Source organism: Cicer arietinum, chromosome 6, assembly GCF_000331145.2.
Source record: "Cicer arietinum cultivar CDC Frontier isolate Library 1 chromosome 6, Cicar.CDCFrontier_v2.0, whole genome shotgun sequence".
Taxonomy (NCBI): Eukaryota; Viridiplantae; Streptophyta; class Magnoliopsida; order Fabales; family Fabaceae; genus Cicer; species Cicer arietinum.
The window spans coordinates 17,448,836-17,466,941 of record NC_021165.2 but is presented as its reverse complement, the minus strand read 5'-3'; the positions used below and the strand labels follow the sequence as shown (position 1 = coordinate 17,466,941).

The 18,106-nt window shown below is 29.0% G+C and overlaps 3 protein-coding genes across 3 annotated transcripts in view; all 3 read right to left on the bottom strand.

Annotated features, from left to right (window-relative positions):
* Nucleotides 1–2,446: 2,446 nt before the first annotated feature.
* On the bottom strand, nt 2,447–4,329 carry LOC101513403 (uncharacterized protein At1g66480). Its single transcript, XM_004505202.4, has 2 exons — nt 3,595–4,329; nt 2,447–2,858 (listed from the first exon to the last, which is right to left on the bottom strand). Exons 1-2 carry the CDS (start codon nt 4,162–4,164, stop codon nt 2,799–2,801), a joined length of 630 nt encoding a protein of 209 aa, XP_004505259.1. The 5' UTR covers nt 4,165–4,329; the 3' UTR covers nt 2,447–2,798.
* Nucleotides 4,330–8,557: 4,228 nt separating this feature from the next.
* Nucleotides 8,558–11,005, bottom strand: LOC101513076 (putative pentatricopeptide repeat-containing protein At3g23330). Its single transcript, XM_004505201.3, has one exon. It carries the CDS (start codon nt 11,003–11,005, stop codon nt 8,558–8,560), a length of 2,448 nt encoding a protein of 815 aa, XP_004505258.1.
* A 4,322-nt stretch (nt 11,006–15,327) lies between these two features.
* LOC101512750 (U-box domain-containing protein 11) overlaps nt 15,328–18,106 on the bottom strand; it is a 3,830-nt gene continuing 1,051 nt past the window's right edge. The window contains exons 2-4 of the mRNA XM_004505200.4: nt 17,277–17,393; nt 16,741–17,175; nt 15,328–16,644 (exon numbers count right to left, since the gene is read on the bottom strand). Coding sequence (XP_004505257.1) covers nt 15,574–16,644; nt 16,741–17,175; nt 17,277–17,393 — 1,623 coding nt within the window. The 3' untranslated portion in view covers nt 15,328–15,573. The remainder of the gene's footprint in view (nt 16,645–16,740; nt 17,176–17,276; nt 17,394–18,106) is intronic.

Below are 18,106 nucleotides of genomic sequence, written 5' to 3'. Positions count from 1 at the left end.
TTACAATAAACAAATCTAACTGTGAAAATAATGTTTACAAATTATTGAAATTTGTACACAACATTTTTTGTGTCGGCACATGGTGCTTTAAATACAAACCAACTTGAAAAAGAGATTGACATTGACTCTTATTTATGGTCATTGCAAAACACAACGACAATGAAAATTGTATTATCTGAAATTTAAATGGGAAAATTGAAACAAATGAAATCAAATTCATCATTGGTATATAAAATCTGATCACCAATGCTTTTTCCTGTGATCACATTTGCTCCAATAATATTTGTACACAGTTCATTTCCATTGCATAAACTATGTCTTGTCCCACTCCAACTAAAACTCCCATGACATCTATTTAAAAAATAATAATGATTAAAATGTGAATAACTAAAATAAAATAACAACGACAAATTGAAACAAATTTATCAATCAAGTAATTCATGTCAACATTTCGAATTTCTGGAAATGAAATGAATGAGTACAGAGAGGCTGTGATCAAACTGGTTTCTAATTCTCGAACAATTATACCATCTTGCAAATTTAATTTGAATTGGTCTCCGATTGTACCCTAAAAATATGAAGGCTAAATTACATATGTGGTCCCTTAACTTAATTTCAGGTAACGTTTTAGTCATTTATCTTTTTTTTCCCGACTTGGTCCTTTATTTTAATTTTAAGTGACAATTTGATATTTTATGTTTTAAAATTTCAACAATGTTATCCTTTTTTATACAAAAATTAAATAAAAAAATCAATCAAAACTCATAAAATTAATTATATTATTCAGTATAATACAAATTTTATCAAATTCGTAACGCAAATCTTCAAATAAACTCATATTTTCATACTTTATTTGATATTGTTAGGAATAAAAGACTAAATCGGGAAGAAAAAAAAAGATAAAGGACTAAAACGTTATCTGAAATTAAGTTAGGGGACCACAAATGTAATTTAGCCAAATATGAAATACAAATTTGTTAAATTAATAACATAGCAAATAAGTTTGTTGTGTATAATTTAAAACTTTGAATTTATAAAAGAAAGAATTAAACCTTATGATCCATTAATACAATTTTCATTGCATAAAATTTATATTTAACATTCAGATCAGATAGAGATCACGCACAACTCTAACAAACAAATTCCATAACTCATTTTTTGAGAAATTGAAGCAACAAAATATGCTTTTGATATCTATAAAAGAGGCGCCGAAAATGGGAGATTATTGAAGAGAGATAGTTAACACCGAATTAATAAGAAAAGTAGCCACTAAAAGAATTCGTAAAATAAAATAATTTTTTTAATTAAATTAATTTGAAGCGGTTGTTAAAGTAGTGTTTACTTTCAAAAAACTGTCAAGTCGTGGTGTAATTCATTATATTTTATTTTTAATTCATTCTTCTTATTTTTTAATTGACCACTAAATTTTCAACGGATTGATGTAATGAAAATTTTATTTTTTTCTTTAAGGAAAATCAATTTTGCCGCAAAACTTTTAAAATTTATAAAAATAGTCCTTTGTTTTTTATCCAAACAACAAAATATAAAAATGAAATGAATTCAATTGAAGCATTTGAATTGTTTGAAATTTTAGTTTTCCTATAATTTTCAATTAAGAGTGGTTTGGATGAGGGATTTTTTTAGGAAATGTAATTTTTTAGGGAATGCAAATCCTTCAAGCAAGTTACAATGTTTGGATAATAAGTTTGGAGAGTTTTCAAAATAAAGGGACTTCACGAGATAATTTGTCAAAGCTAAATTTAAAGAATTTCAACTTCCATCTAAAACTTAAGCATTCAAATTCTCTATTTACTTTATAATATATAAATCATTAAATGATCCATATAATTTTTGCATATTTACCATTTTGACCCTATATGATTCACATTTTGTATGTTAATCCCTGTATATATTTGTATATTGGTCCCTAAAAATTTGCCAATATTGCAAATTGGTCCATAAATTTGCAACATAGTCCCTAACCTTTTACAAAATTTCAGTTTTGGCCCAAATATAATCTCCATTTTTGCCCCAAAACTTATCAAATTTATAAAAATAGCTCAAATTTAAATTTAAATGAACATCTTTTATCTAAAAAAAAATTTAATTGAAGCATTTGAATTTTGAATTGCTTGGAATTTTACTTTTCTAGAATTTCAATTACCCTGTCCAATCACACTCTTAGGTTGTTGTACATAATGACTCACTCTATTCATTTTTAAGATATTCTTCTTTTTTTTTTTAACTATTGTTTTAAAATTTAAAATAATATTAACTATTATTTTGTTAACTCTTTATAGCGGATAAAAAAATACATGAAATGAATGATATTATTGAAAAAATCAAATAATGGTAACAATTTTTTTATTGAAAAATCAAATAATGGTAACATTTTTTTTTGTCACGTGTAAATAATAGGAAAACAAGGTAAAATAACAAGAGAATATTGGAAATTAATTAAGTATAAAGCCATTCATTCATTAATGTTTCTTCTCTAATATGAGGTCACACGTACTCACACATATATCCCCAATATGTACATAGGAATTGAACTATCTATACAACATAGGTTTACAACAAGTCACAACTGGTGTCTCTACAAATAGCAACTAATTTTACTAAAGACATTATAAAGATTATTCTGTTCTATGAAAAGAAACTAATATAATTCATACAAACACCTAAAAGTTGTAACCAGTTGTGATCCTACGCATAGTATGAATAACACTGACTCTTATTTAACTAATTAAGCATAACAAAATCTCCTCCATATGGTGAGAAATTCTCCAGGAATGTTATTATGAAGCCACAGCTACTTGAATTCCTCCTTCATTTATTGGCATAAAACTCACCCTCTTCTGTAAATTTAACACAAGCACTTAGAAAAATAGAAACCTCATATTGATGCTCATTTATAATTAATAATAATAAAAAAAATCATTTAACATTAGATGGAAACTCTTTTGAATATGAAATCTGCAGAGAGTTCAAACACATCATTGACCAAAACTTTTCAAAGCAAAGATGATGACAAATTTAATATCTCCTTCTCGCCTTTAAGGTATACACATAAAGTTGACATTTGACCTTTGAATTTCTTAAGCACGCATATTTTAAGACAAGAAATTACTTTTCGTTTAAAATTAAGTAATATATTGGAGATAAATATAAGTGAAAGTGAATCAAAGAAAATTAATATATACATCAATTTTCTTTTATAAAATTATCTCATTAACTATTGACTATTAATAACAATTATCATAAATAATTTAAAGATAAAATAGTTAAAGCTGTATCGAAAAAGTAAAACGAGATTTACTTTAAACCAAAAATATATTTGTTAAAACCGCATTTATTTTAGAATTTAGCAACTTCACATGTACTCTTATAAAAATTTCAATGATCGTATGAAGTTCCATACTAAAAAATATATACTTGAATAAATTTAATATATATCATCTCCTCACTCTAAATTTATCATATATATTAAAAAAAGTTAAAGTTTTTTTTTTTATTAAAAAATTTTAAAGTTTAAAACAAGGCATGCCATGACCATGAAATTAGTAAAAATATAATAAAATGAAAAAAACAAACCTCACGTCTCGTTGTAGTATCCTTAACTTGATTCTGATTTTGTGTGTTTTCATTAGTCTTATAGAAACTCATGATTCTGTGTGCAGCCTCAGCTTCATCTTTACAATCACGAATCAACTTCTCAACCTCTGATCTAGGAAGCCTCACTTTCAACCTAACTCCACCATTAATATTCTCTTCACCATGTTTTTCATCATCATCATTATCATTATCATTATCATCCCTTTTGCTTTGTTTCATGATTGATAAATCAGAAGTAGATCTCCTAGTAAGCATCAAATTATCAAGACGATCTTTAGCACTCATGTTAATGCCAGAACGAACCCTTCTTGGTTTTATTTCTTTTGGAAGCTCCACAAGAAAATAAAGCCTCTTTGGTTGTAACTCTTTGTGTGCTTCCAATGGTTTTGCTCTAACACCATAATGTTTAACTGCTTCAGAATCTAACAAAACAAGACCTGGATGATCCTTAAGCACTTCCCCTACTCTTATTGGTGTTTTTAGTTTTAATGTTTCACCATCTATTTTCATTACCTTTGTTGTCTTTTTTGAACCAAAGGTGTTGCCCATAATTAATACCTCAAAATGACAACAAAAAATTGTGAGGGTGAGGCACTAAAGATTATAGAGCATAGAAAATATATAGCTAGCCTTTTTTATAAGGCTTATAAAAAAACAAATTCACTTTTGTGTTTACACAACTACCAAAGGGCTAATTGAGTTGTGATTTGAAATGGTGGGTTGCAACATAAATCCATGAATTTATAGTTGTTCCTGATTTTTGGATTCCTTGGTCAATAAAGAAGGCATATTTAATTATTTTTAAAACAAGACAGTTTTTTTAAGGAAAAGTGCCAAAATAGAAACATCAAAGTACGTACCAAGGACTGTTTGTCACTTAAGCCATGTCATCTTGTACCCATGATTTTCAAGAACCATGTTTTCAATATTCAAAGATAGACCCCAATTGCAAATTTTCTAACAACCATATTCATTTTGATTGAATAGCTCTAATTTTTATATATTCATATAACATCTTATTTTTTTCTATCACATCATGAACAAGTTTATTAAATTGAGGAAAATTACCTCATTAAATTTGTGATTTTTTATTGATGAAAAAATAATTTATATCTTTTTATACTAAAATTAAGTGTTCAATAATATGACAGATAAATTATTAAATGTTTCTTCGGTTACAGTGAAATATATTTTTGATAACTTTAAAAATTAAAAATATAAAAGAATTTTAAAATATGAAAATATGTAGAGAAGAGTATAATTTTCAATTTTTTAAGTATAAAATAGTATAATTTTATAATCTCTAAAAATTTTATACATACATTGATATATTTTTTTATATAAATATTTATAATTATATAATAGTTTCTTCATTAAGTAAATTTTTTAATCTATCTTCAATATATCATATTTGTCTCACCACTTTCTCTATTTTTTATTTGAGTGATTTTTGTGTGTTCACAGCCACAAATCTAAAAATACATATTATTTAACTTTTTAAATAATAGTAAGAGATTGATGAGTATATATTGTCAATATAAAATTATTATACATCGATATCCGACCACAATTATTCACATAGTTATTCTCTCATGCAGTTATAGAAATACAGTGACATCTCAAAATCAATTGTTGTTATTGTAAAATTATGGTTAAATTATATCAGTGGTCCCTTAACTAATAAAATTAATAATCATCTTCAATATAATGCAAATTTCATAAAATCAATGGCTCAAATATTCAAATAAACTCATATTTTCATCTCCAACAACATCAAATAAAGAATGAAAATATGAGTTTATTTCAAGATTTAAGTTATGAATTTGATTCAATTTGCATTTTATTGAAGATGATAATGAATTTTATGGGTTTTGGTTGAAAATTTTGATGATTTTTTTTGAATTTTTGTAAAAAAAAGGATAACATTGTTTACATTTTAAAACATAAAATATCAAATTGTCACTTAAAATTAAAATAAAGTTTTTCCTCTCTTAAGGTGTAGGATTGATATATAGTTGTACACTTGTATTGTTTGACTATTTTTTTATCGAAAAATAGTAAATATCTTCATAATTAACTTACACAACTGCGACATCTTAGATTTAAATTTAAAAACGTTCAACCTACTAATATCACATTTCACATTGCTACGTAGCTGTACACCTGTATTATTGTCCTTTTCAAAATGGTTCAATATAGTCGACTTTGTGGTTTTTTTAAGGAAAAAAATGTTTAGTTCAATGAAATCATATACATACCATGATATCATATTATATAGTTGTCTATTATATATTAAAGACGTGACCAACGGTAATCGCGGCGTGGATTGAAGTATCGGTGAAATTTCAAAGGCATGGCAGCGGATACATGTGAAAATGAGATTTATGTTGACTTTAGTTTGTTTGTACATGTGGAACAAATACTTAAGTTTTCTAACTGATAGATCCTTTTTAGTGAGTATAATTAAAGAGTGATTCCCGTTCAAAATGAAACGTTTTAATATCCCCGCTATCCGCCAAAAAATAATTGCATTGCATGGAGTTATAATTTGTAAGTTGAATCTAAGACCAAGATCCATTTAATTAATTAACTAAGGAATTTCCCTTGAATATGTTTGCCTTTGTCAAAGTGAATAACGGTGGGAATACCAGGCAAATAATTAAACATTTATTTAATTGTTATATAAGAAACGGTTACAATCACAACTATTAAATTATTAAAAATATTTAATATATATCATAATTACTTGAGTGCAACCTACCGACAATTTAAAATTTATTAAGTTGAAAGTGCATTATAATTAAATTTATTAAACAGTATATTTTTGTTTTTAAAGAGAGATATTAATGACAAAGTTAGAGTCCACACTACAATCATAGTCGGGTGATTGAATATTTGAACTGGAAGAGCTTAGGAGGTGTGATTTCAAAAATGATATTGGAGTATTGGACCAGAAAGTGAATTATTCTTTTTACTTAAGAAGCATCTTTCGTCTGCCATTAAGCATACACCATCTAGAATTCTTCAAAAAATTCGGTTACGTGTCTCAAATCTAAAACCCAATTCAAATTCATTTTAAATATTCGTTTAAAATTACGTGGTTATAATTCGGTTTATTTATGAACCAATTGGATACCCACTTATATTTTATATTTAGATTTGATTTTTATCTACTCAACTTTCAAAAATCCTAAATCTCAAAAGCAATTCTGATTTTGTTAATTTTAAGATTTATTATTTCAAAATTTTTTTAAATTTATTTTTTTTGAAAAAATATCAGAAAAAAATTAATAAACTTTTTTTTTCTCAGAAAAATTTTAAATCGATTTTTTTTTCAAAAAATTTGTTGAGAAATATTTTAAAAAAATTTATCAAAAAAATCGAATTTTTTTCTCAAATTAAAAAAATTGTAAATTACCATTTATAAAATCCAAACATCTAGAAGCTTTCATTTTCAAAAATGATGTCTAGTCTTTTGGTTTATCGTTAATATTATTTTTTAATCATCAAATACTCTATCAAGGGTTAAAACTAAAAACATCTAATGATGTGCAATTTCAAACAAATAAAAATATGAACGATGATCTCTCTTTGTAATAAAACTATTAACAAAGATGTGATTGTTAAATTTGATTATAAATTTAGATTAAACATACAAAACCATATAACAAAAGTGATTGTCGCGTTATGGTATCATCATTTTTCATTCAGAAAAGATATTCCGATACAGTTTTCATCACACAGCAGCCTCTCCAATCAGCATCAATAGATGAACCAATCAAGCAATTAGAAAAAATGTGAACCAAATTAGGGGACCTTAATTGCCCAAACACTAGTAGTAAGGGGGAAAAGTATAAAAAGTTCAAATTCTATATCCAATTAGACCCAAAATACATTAGGCCTTATTGTTAGTTATGGCCATGCTTATCATTTAGGATAAAGTATTCTGAATGTTGGTAAACTGTCTCTATGGAGCTACCAAGCCAGCAGAGGTAAAATCTTTTTTATTTTATTTTTTGATCTCTTAAAATCTGTTATTTTGAATTGTCAGGAGTTCAGTAACTTAGTTATTTAGAAAACTCTTGAATTAGTAGTATTTGAAGAGAAAAAAAATGTTGAAGCTCATGCCTTAGTTGGTGCAGCAAAAACTGTTAGAAACATTTTAGTTTGCTGTCATTCAATTATGTTTTAGTGGTATAAGCATGTCTGATACAATATGGATACAAAAAGTATTTGAAATCCAGGATATAATAAGACCTATATATATGCATGCTAACTAAATTTTAATAAATAAAAAATTATATATATGTAAGATATTTGTAAAAAAAAAGACATTGATCATTCTTCATCAAAGAAGTTTAAATGAGTAGGAATGATAGTTGTCCGATGCAAAATACTTGTAAAGAAAAAAAACATTGATTATTTCTCATTAATATATAACTATAATGAAAAAGACATTGATCATTTCTCATTAATGTATAACTATAGTGAAAAAGACATCGATCATTCGTCATTAATGTATAACTATAATGTTACTTGTGATCACAATTTAAAAAAGATATTTGTGATCCTAACAAAAGTTGTAGAGTTTGTCTCCACTTTCAAGGGAGAGAGAAAGCTTATTTTCTTTCAGCAAAGATGAATATGATAATGCTAAATTGTATTTATGAACTATGATATATCCCAAACGTGTACGATGACCAATTTTTTTTAAAATAATTAAAAAAATACGAATACTTTCGAAGATACATACATATCTGAGAATATGTTAGAAATATTGGTGTGCAATACATATCCGACACAAATACTTCACCTTATTTGGAAATCCAGCCTTCATAGGCCATGATTCAACCAAATTAGAGATATGGGTACCAAATAATAATGTCCTTTTAACTTTAAGGTAGCTTTTGCCATTTGTCCAAAACTACCCAGCATGTCATAATTACCAATAACCATTACAGGAGCATTCCCCATTAATAAAGTGATGAAAACGGTTAGCATCCCTAACAATAATTTCCCTCTTAACTATTTTTGATATGTATTTGGTGACAGTATGACAGTCAACACATACACGAAGATTTTTAGTGATTCTAATCAAGCTTCCATATGGTGTGTTTAGAAGACCAAATGCTATAGCTAATCTCTCACTATGTCCCCAGAGAAACTGAACCTTCATTGATTCATTTACGTCGCGAAGAACGCAACTGGTATCGGGAACATACCCTGAAGCCTCCACCTCAAGCCTCAAATTTTCTAACAATTGCTTAATATCTGCCCAACCAGGATGTGAATCATCACCAGCAAAAAATGTGTAGACTTGGTTCCCTACTTCAATTAAACTAAAAGCAGGTGTTTTCTTCAAACCCCTTATCCTCATGAGGCCCCTTATGTAATTAACTGATTCCCATTTTCTTGCTTCAGCATATATATTTGACAACATGACATAAGTTCCTGTGTTCAAGTAATCTAAAGAAATTAATCTATCTGCAATTTGTATTCCCATGTTAATATTTCTATGGATTTTGCAACCACTGAGCAAAGCTTCGAGCACATCAGTGCTCGGTTCAACAGGAATTTGTTTCACCAATGCATCTGCTTCCTCGAGACAGCCTGCTCGACTAAGAAGATCCACAAAACAAGCATAGTGTGTATCACTAGGCTTAATGTTATGATCTCTTTCCATAGAGTGGAACAAAGTCCTACCCTCTTCAACAAGGCCTGAGTGACTGCATGCTGTTAGCAGAGAAACAAATGTAGTTTGGTTTGGCTTGAGCCCTTCCTCTAGCATTCTATCGTAGACAACAAGAGCCTGATGTCCTTGACCGTGCATTCCGTAACCCGTAATAATAGAGTTACAGAGTATAACATCTTTTAAATGGAATCCATTATAGAATAGCTTCTCAGCAGAGTGAATTTTACCGCACTTGGCATACATATCAATCAAGGCTGAAATATTAACGGCATTGAATGCGTAACCATGCCGGATCAAATGAGCATGGACGCTCTTTCCTTTCTTGAGAGATCCTAGGTGAGCACAGCAATGCACAAGACTAACAAGAGTGACAGAATTGGCAGACACATTTTCTTCTTGCATCTGACCAAATAATTTCAAGGCATCCTCTGCATAGCCATTTTGTGATAAACCCACCAGCATAGCAGTCCAAGTAATTACATTCCTTTTTTCCATTGATCTGAAAACTTTAGTTGCCTGCTTTATGGCACCACATTTCGAATACATGTCAACAATTGCGGTGGATAAAACTAGATTGGATTCAAGTCCTTTTCTAATGATATAAGCATGGATGGCTTTTCCATTTTCCAAGTCGGATGTTTGAGAACATCCCCGAATAAGGCTTACCAAGGTCCCCGAATCAAACCCATCATCACTCTGGACCAGTCTATGGAAGAGAGCAAAAGATTCAGGCACCATACCATTTTGAACACATCCCGAAATCATAGCATTCCATGAAATCAAATTTTTACTGCACATGCTATTGAAAACCAAAAAAGCACTGTCAGTGTCACCCACATTACAATACATATCAACCAATGTAGTAAGCACAAAAACATCATCGCCCATGCCTAATGCAAGGACAAAAGCATGAACGCACGTTACAAGTTTCTTGAGTCCACTTTCACCGCATGCTTTGAGTAAGCTAGCCAAAGTCACAGGACTTGGCCTAACCCCAGAACCAATCATCTCGACAAACATTTTAATTGCCTCCTTGAAGAGGCACTCATGCACATAACCCCCAATAATTGAATTCCAACAGACAACGTCCCTTTCAGGCATCCCATCAAAGACCACTCGCGCCTCATCAAGATTCCCCAATTTCACCAAAAAGTTAATCATTGAACTTCCAACATGCTGATGCAAATGGAATCCCTTCCTAACAGCCATCCTAACAACTTCCATACCATTCTCATTATCCAATAAACCAGTACAGGCCTTAAGAGCAAAGACACAAGTGTAACTATTCATTTCAATATCACAAGACCCCATCATTTTGAACAACTTGGGAACCTCGTTGTATTCCTTGTTCTTAAGGAATCCGTCCATCATAGCATTACAAAGAGTGGTTTCCGGGTGAGGACATTGATCAAACACCTTGTATGCAGTTTTATGAAAACCCAAATCAGAATAGGACTTGATAAGTTTTGCAGCCAGAAAGTGTTGAGTAGATACACAATTCCTAATAACCTGTGCGTGGATTGACTTGACATGGATAAGGGTATTGGAAAATTGACGTAAGAGTGAAGAGAAAATGGAAGGAGGTTGATTGAATAATGAAGCATGTTGAATAGAAAAAGCAAATGGTTGACACTGGTGAATGAACCTGTAGGTATAGAGTGTCCTTGGTTTTGCGACGTTAAAATATGATAAAGGCATTAACCATAGGAAAAGAAGAAAGAGTAGTTAAGTGCTTATTACTATGCTTCCGCTTCTGTTCAATTGTAGTGTCTGTCAAACAAAAACAAGTGCTGCCTTTGGATGGAGGTTTTGGGGGTAAAATTCAAAACAGTGAGTAGCGTTCCAAAATTTTGATATTAGAAAATAGAAACAGTGTGTAGCGTTCCAAAACTGTTATGTAATGGAAATTTTTTATTTTCCCCTCATTTTGGGCACATTAAGTTCTCCTCCTTCCAATACAATGCAATGTTTCTTTTACACCCAAAACTGAGTTAAGATATTTGAAATTTGGGGTTTATTATTCTAGTGAATCTGAGTTAGTAACTGAGTATGAACTGTGAAGTGTTCACTTTGTGTATATGTTTGAGAGTTCTTTTGAAAAATATATTCCTTTGATTTATTATTTGTTGAATATCCTTATTCCAACATGAAGATAAGAGGCAATTGCAACTAGCATGTATAGAAGAAGAAGAACTGAACTTTATTTTATTGGGGAAGAAATTTTGAGAATCAAAGATTTTTATAGAAAGAAGATAACATTAATTAAATTTATATTAAACGAATAAACAACCATAATAATAATAAAATTATTTATTTTAGGATAATAATAATAATAAAATTAAATAATAGCATTTCTAAATGTCGTATAGTATTAAAATATTATATTTATGTGACTAAATTACTAGTCGCTTAACTTAATTTCAGTTAATGTTTTAGTTCGTTATTTTTTTCTCTCAATTTGGTCATTTATTTTAATTTTAAGTGACAATTTGATATTTTATATTTTAAAATGTCAACAATGTTATTCTTTTTTTTTTACAAAAAAATAATCAAATTTTTCAAACAAAACCCATAAAATTAATAATCATCTTCAATATAATCCAAATTTCATCAAATCCATAACTCAAATATTCAAATAAACTCATATTTTCATCTCCAACAACATCAAATAAAGAATGAAAATATGAGTTTATTTAAAGATTTAAGTTATGAATTTGATTAAATTTGCATTTTATTGAAGATGATAATTAAATTTTATGGGTTTTATTTGAAAATTTTGATGATTTTTGTAAAAAAAAAAAGGACAACATTGTTGACATTTTAAAACATAAAATATCAAATTGTCACTTAAAATTAAAATAAATGAGCAACTCAAGAAGAAAAAAAAAATAAATAATTAAAACGTTAATTGAAATTAAGTTAAGAAATTTGTTAAATTTAACATTAAATTGACAAAAATAACTAATTTGAACTAACAAAGTAAAATTAAAGGATTAAAATGACATTTTTAAAAGTTAAGTGACTAACTTGCAGCTCAAAAATAAGTTAAGGGATTGATAAGAACTAGAAGAGTAGGAAACTAATCTATATTTTGATAAATTAAGATGAAATTTGTTTATTTTAATTTGATCATAATAATTTTAAATTATAATATTTTTATCTTAGATTTAATTAATGTTATCCGCAAGTGAATGTACTTAACTTCCTTATATTTAATTTATTTCAAAAAAAATATAATGTAAATTTAGTATGAGTTTAGAAAATAGTGTCATATATAACTTATTTAAGTTTATAAGGAGTTTTGATTTAAATTGACAATTATAAACTCATTTCAGAGATAGATTTAAAATAGTTTAAAATTTTCTCTTAATAAATGTGTTCAATGAATTATGTCTATTATTTAAGTTATTGGAATAGATTTTGAATTTTGTCAATTATCATTGTGTCAATTTTCAGATTTTTTTTTTTTTATCTTCTTCATTTTTTCTTTTGTCTTTTATTTTATTATTTTATTTAAATAAATAACTTTATAAATCTATGTGAAAATAACTCAATCCAAATTCAAAAATATTTGTACTTGACAAACTAACTTTTTAAATAATACATTTTTTATATTTTATTTTAAAAGAAATATCTATTAAAAATAAGTTGAGATTATTATTTTTCGAGAAGGTCATTCTCATCTTTTTTTTAAAAAAAGATACGGAATTCAATTTAGTCCTTTAGAAAGGGTACCTTTTAGTTTTGACAAAAATAAATCAGATCATTTGCTATTGTATTTAGTTTTCACCACAATCGATTTTGTATGTTATTGTGACATTAGTGATTTTAACCGTCCACTTGTCATTATTTTGATCACGGGTACTATTGAAGTACTTAAAGACAAATTGCTTAAGGGGCAAATTGATCACTTTAACGAAAATATGAAGACAACTTCATCATCAAATCAAATTTTAAATTCTTACATTAGATTTCATCGTCTTCCTCCTTCATTTCTAAAGTCTAAGAGACTTATGTATTTAGAGTCCATCTCTTACTTTTTTTTTCTAAAAATAATCAATAGTAAGATTTTCATCTATTTGTTAAAAAAATTAAAAATAAAATTAGAATTTAAAAATAATTTTAAAATTGTTTGAATAAAAAATTGTTTTGAGTAGTTTTTTATAAAAATTATTTGAATTCTTTTTATAAATTGTGATTTTGTTTTAGTGGATAAATTATAAAAATATTGAGTTAAAAAAAAGTTATTGAAAGATGTGTTTTAAACATTTTAACATTTATTTTTTTCAATACAAACATTTAAATTTAGTAAGACACATAGATAAATGTAAAAGTCGCTTTTATTTATAAATAATTAGTGGAACACAAAAAGATAATGGGAAGTGTGGGTGCTCATAACACAAATGCTAATGGGAAGTGTATTGAAAAGTGTGTCTCCATTTGCTTTTACCATAATCTAAAACAAACAGGTAAACGCTGGAAGATATTTCGGGAAAAAACATGTTTCATGTTATAAACCCATTGAAGATGAGTACTTTGAGTTTTCTTCCAAAAAAACCACAACTAAATAGATCATTTAACCAATCAATTTAAGAAAAAAAACGTGTCTGCAAGTGGTGGGTCATCCAAGCAGAGAAGGTGTTGGAGTCAGATATTTATCTCAGAAAGTCAAAAGAGGACAAGTGTGCTCCATTCAATTCAAATGTCCCTTTTGTTTAACACATTATTCATTGTACAGATTCCCATGATTTTGAGAAGAATATTAAGAATGAGATTTGTCTGCAGTTAATGAATGTTTGAAGTTTATAATTTTTGGGACTCTGTTAACTCCTATCCGTAAATGAAAATATTATTATTCTTCCACTACGTAAAAAAATACATTTGTGTAATTATTTAAATATTACTTTTTGTATTCTTTTAAAATTATTAAAAATTTAATTGTAATTAAGGTTTTTAACAAATTATTTTAAATTATTGTCCTTAAAATCGATAAAAATAAAAAAAATAAGACTATTTAATTTATCTCGTGAATTAATAGATTTCAAATAAGATTTTATCAATTTTAATTTAATATTTTTTTCCACGAAACACAAAAGTTAAATAAATAATAAATATTATTCTATAAAATATACAAATATTAGAGAAACAAATAAATATCTTTTAAATAATTCAATATTAGCAAAGAAAACAATGATCTAACATTTAATACTAAACAAAATTAAAAATATTGTCATGTATAGTCTGTTGTACAACTCAAATCTTATATTGAGAGGAACATTTGTTAATTTTTTATTTCACTATCATCTTTTTTATACTTTAATATCTCTATATCCTTAATGAAGTAGCAAAATATTTGGTGCCCCTAAAATAATAGGCCCTAGGCAATTACCCAAATCAACCTTCCCTCAGGACCATCACTGCAACAAAAAAATAATATTAACAAAAAATAATATTAACACTTATCAGGCATCTCAAATCTTGATCAATGATTTTTATTGATATTATTATATCTGTTTGCTTAAAGATTTTTAAAAAAAATATTTTCTTAGTATTTTATCGTTTTGTTATAATATTTAAAATAAAAATAAAGCTTCAATTAAAAATAAATCGTTTGAATAATTATTTTAAAATATTATTTTAGACATTTCATTTATTTGATAATTTTTTTTAAATAATAAAATTTCAAAAAATGATTAAAATAAAAAATTCTTTTCAGAAACTTCTCATAAATATCAATTTTTAAAATATTTAAAAAAATGTGAATTTTATCATCTAAAAATATCTAATGATAAATATCTAAATTATTGAATGTTAAATTTTTTTTTTAGATCAATAACAATTGAATCTAAAATAATTTTTATTAGTTTTAAAACTATAAAGTAAAATCACTTTATAGAAATCTTATTATACAAACGAGCTCATTATATCAGTGGCCCAATGCTATAAGTCTATGGTGGCCAAATATGTTGATGTTGTGTGACCATGCCAAAGTATAGAACTTCAACAGGACCAACAAATCAAGAGCAAAACAGAAACTTCTGTATAAATTTCTTGAAGAAACAATATATTAATTGATTACTTTACACGCTCATACAGAGGTTGAAAAAAGAACAAAACAAGGAAAGAATGAACTGGACCAATGAGGCTGACTTTCTTATTTCATCCTCAATTGATCTGATCAGTTTGCAAACCGAAGTATGGAAAATTATGTCAAATAATGAGAGAGAAATATATTAAATTTAAGGTTCTTTGCAGAACCGCGCCATTCAAAGCTGTTTTAACTTACGAAGATGCTCCAATAATGAAGTAGCCTTCCGTTTGGCTCTTTCTGTACCAGTCCTAGCAAGTTCAGAAAGTGGGATGACAGCGCCAAGTCTACTGATACATGAAAGGTTATCAGTATCCCTCTTGCACAAAGCAAGTAAAATGGCAGCTGCATTCTCTTTGTTGCGAGGTAATCCGGTCCTCAAAAGATCGATTAAAACTGGTATAGTGCTGGCTTTTACTATGGCAACCTTTGCCTCTAGGTGACTGGCAAGAACCGACATTATTGTAAGCGCTTCGTCAACCATTGATTTGCTTGAATCTGTGAGCATATTCAACAGTGCTGTGATGATCCCTGCCCTTATGGCTCTGCCTTTGTTCCCTTGATATATGCATAAATTGAACAATGCCGTTGCTGCATCCTTCTTCCCTCTAGGGCTTCCATTTTGGAGCAATTCTACCAAAGCTGGTATAGCCCCTGAAGCTCCGATTATTATTTTGTTCTCATCCGCAAGTGACAAGCTAAAAAGAGTTGCTGCTGCGTTTTCTCTTGCTTCCATGGTTCCAGCTCGGAGGACTTGGACAATGGATGGAATGGCACCAGCAAGCATTATAAGTCCCTTGTTGTTTTCATATATAGAAAGGTTGAGTATTGCAGTAACTGCGTTTTCTTGTGTCATTACATCTTCTGAAGTTAAAAGGTTGACTAGAACTGGAATTGCTCCAGCTTCAGCAATTAGTATCCTATTGTCAGTGCTTCTTTTGGATAGTGTTCGAATTTCGGCAACAGCTGCTCTACACTCCTCAACGGACCTGCAGGAGAGCTTCCGGACCAGAGTTTCAATGGCTGCTATGTCACCAGTAACATCTCTGAATGATCCATCGCTCTTTTTTAATTTTCCGTTGGTTAGTCCTGTTGGTTGCTCAATGTTGTGCTCTATACACCACTGAGAAATAAGGCTCCTTAGAACATAATTTGGTGTAAGGATCAAATGTTGTAGCTTCTGCTGAGTTTTTGGACACGTTGTATTTCCACAATCAACCCATCTCTGTATGTACGATCTCTCATATGTCTGCAGAAGAAAGAAATATTAAAATATGGATGCGCTGAAAATTGTGCAGGAAAAATACATGCCTTTTATTTTAGGCATCATACGAAATGATTTTACCTGACCAGTGGCAACAATAACAGGATCTCTCATTAGTTCCAAGGATATAGGGCAAAGAAAATCTTCAGGAATTACAATTGCTTCAGGCTTTTTAACTTCAGGTAGATTCCTGCTCCCAGAAATTTCTTGAATTTCAGTAGCAGTTATACTCGAAAAGGAAACCTCAGAAGAAGCATGGATGCTCCTCGTTCTTTCCAATCGAGATCCTGCCCTATATGTGCTGCAGCTTTTATCTTCATTGCTTTGAAGAATGCTGCCGAGTTCTGATAGATATTCAGGACAGCTGTTTTGTTTATGCAATCCGCTCACAGTTTTGCCAAGAACATGACTGATTTCTTGAGCCAGGGGCTGGGATAATTCACAAGATGGCATTTTAGATATCATATACCCATATTTTTCCGTGGCTCGTTTCAGTTGTGTTCTCACCAAATCCACCTAGAAAAGCAGATGATATTAGTAGATTCACTTAAGGAAACTGCAGAAACAAAAACAGTATTAGTAGTGGAAGAAAAAATCCACATTTATCCAAGTTCTACCTGTTCTTTAACTTCCTCTGAGATGTCTAAATCGTCATATGGTAAACTGCTTAATAGTTTTTCCAATTTCCACGTCACACACTGAAATTGGAAGATAATGGTCTTGGCAGCTCCATCCTTCAATTAAGATATATCAAATTTCAGAGACGCACACAGACATCCTTTTACAGATATACATGCCCGTACAAAATCCGGCATTAGTAATATTCCAGGTCACACAATCTGAGAAATGCAAAATCATACTTTTTTTAAAAGTATGCTGTAACAACATAAAATATTCACCAATACAGTCACATAGAGCAATACACAAAATGCCAAACAAAATAACTATTCCGGTACATAAAAGAGTATATCTAAGCAAGCCATGAGTAACATACAAGAAATTACCATAACATTGTGCTTTTTATTTTCATGATGAAATTTAGATGTATCCTTCTACCAGAGACAATCATGTTCAAGGCCAACATAACAACAAATGAAGTCCTTTCTCTAAGGTGGTTATTTTTCATGAGATATCGAACAGGAACCTCTGACTATAGAGTATCCTTGTACACATCTTCCCCCTTTGCACACCACTTTCTCCCAGAAACATACAGTGGTTTTTATGCATATCATACATAAGGAAGGGATGAACCCAATAAAGGATATATCATTTCCTGAAATATCTACTCTCATGAGCAACAGTAGACACAATAAAATATAGCGAATTTGAAACTTTAAGACAAGCCAAATCAACACTAATTGTTGCAGACCAACCCAATTGCAAAATACCAAATTAGCCCACTTCCCTCTTGAAAAAAACACACAACTATGTATGATTACGTGTAGGG

Excerpts from the sequence above, each read along its gene's own strand:
- LOC101513403 (XM_004505202.4), bottom strand. The coding sequence starts at position 4,164 with ATGGGCAACACCTTTGGTTCAAAAAAGACAACAAAGGTAATGAAAATA. Across the intron at positions 2,859-3,594 it reads ATACTACAACGAGACGTGAG|AAGAGGGTGAGTTTTATGCC; the intron begins GTTTGTTTTTTT and ends TTAAATTTACAG.
- LOC101513076 (XM_004505201.3), bottom strand. The coding sequence starts at position 11,005 with ATGCCTTTATCATATTTTAACGTCGCAAAACCAAGGACACTCTATACC.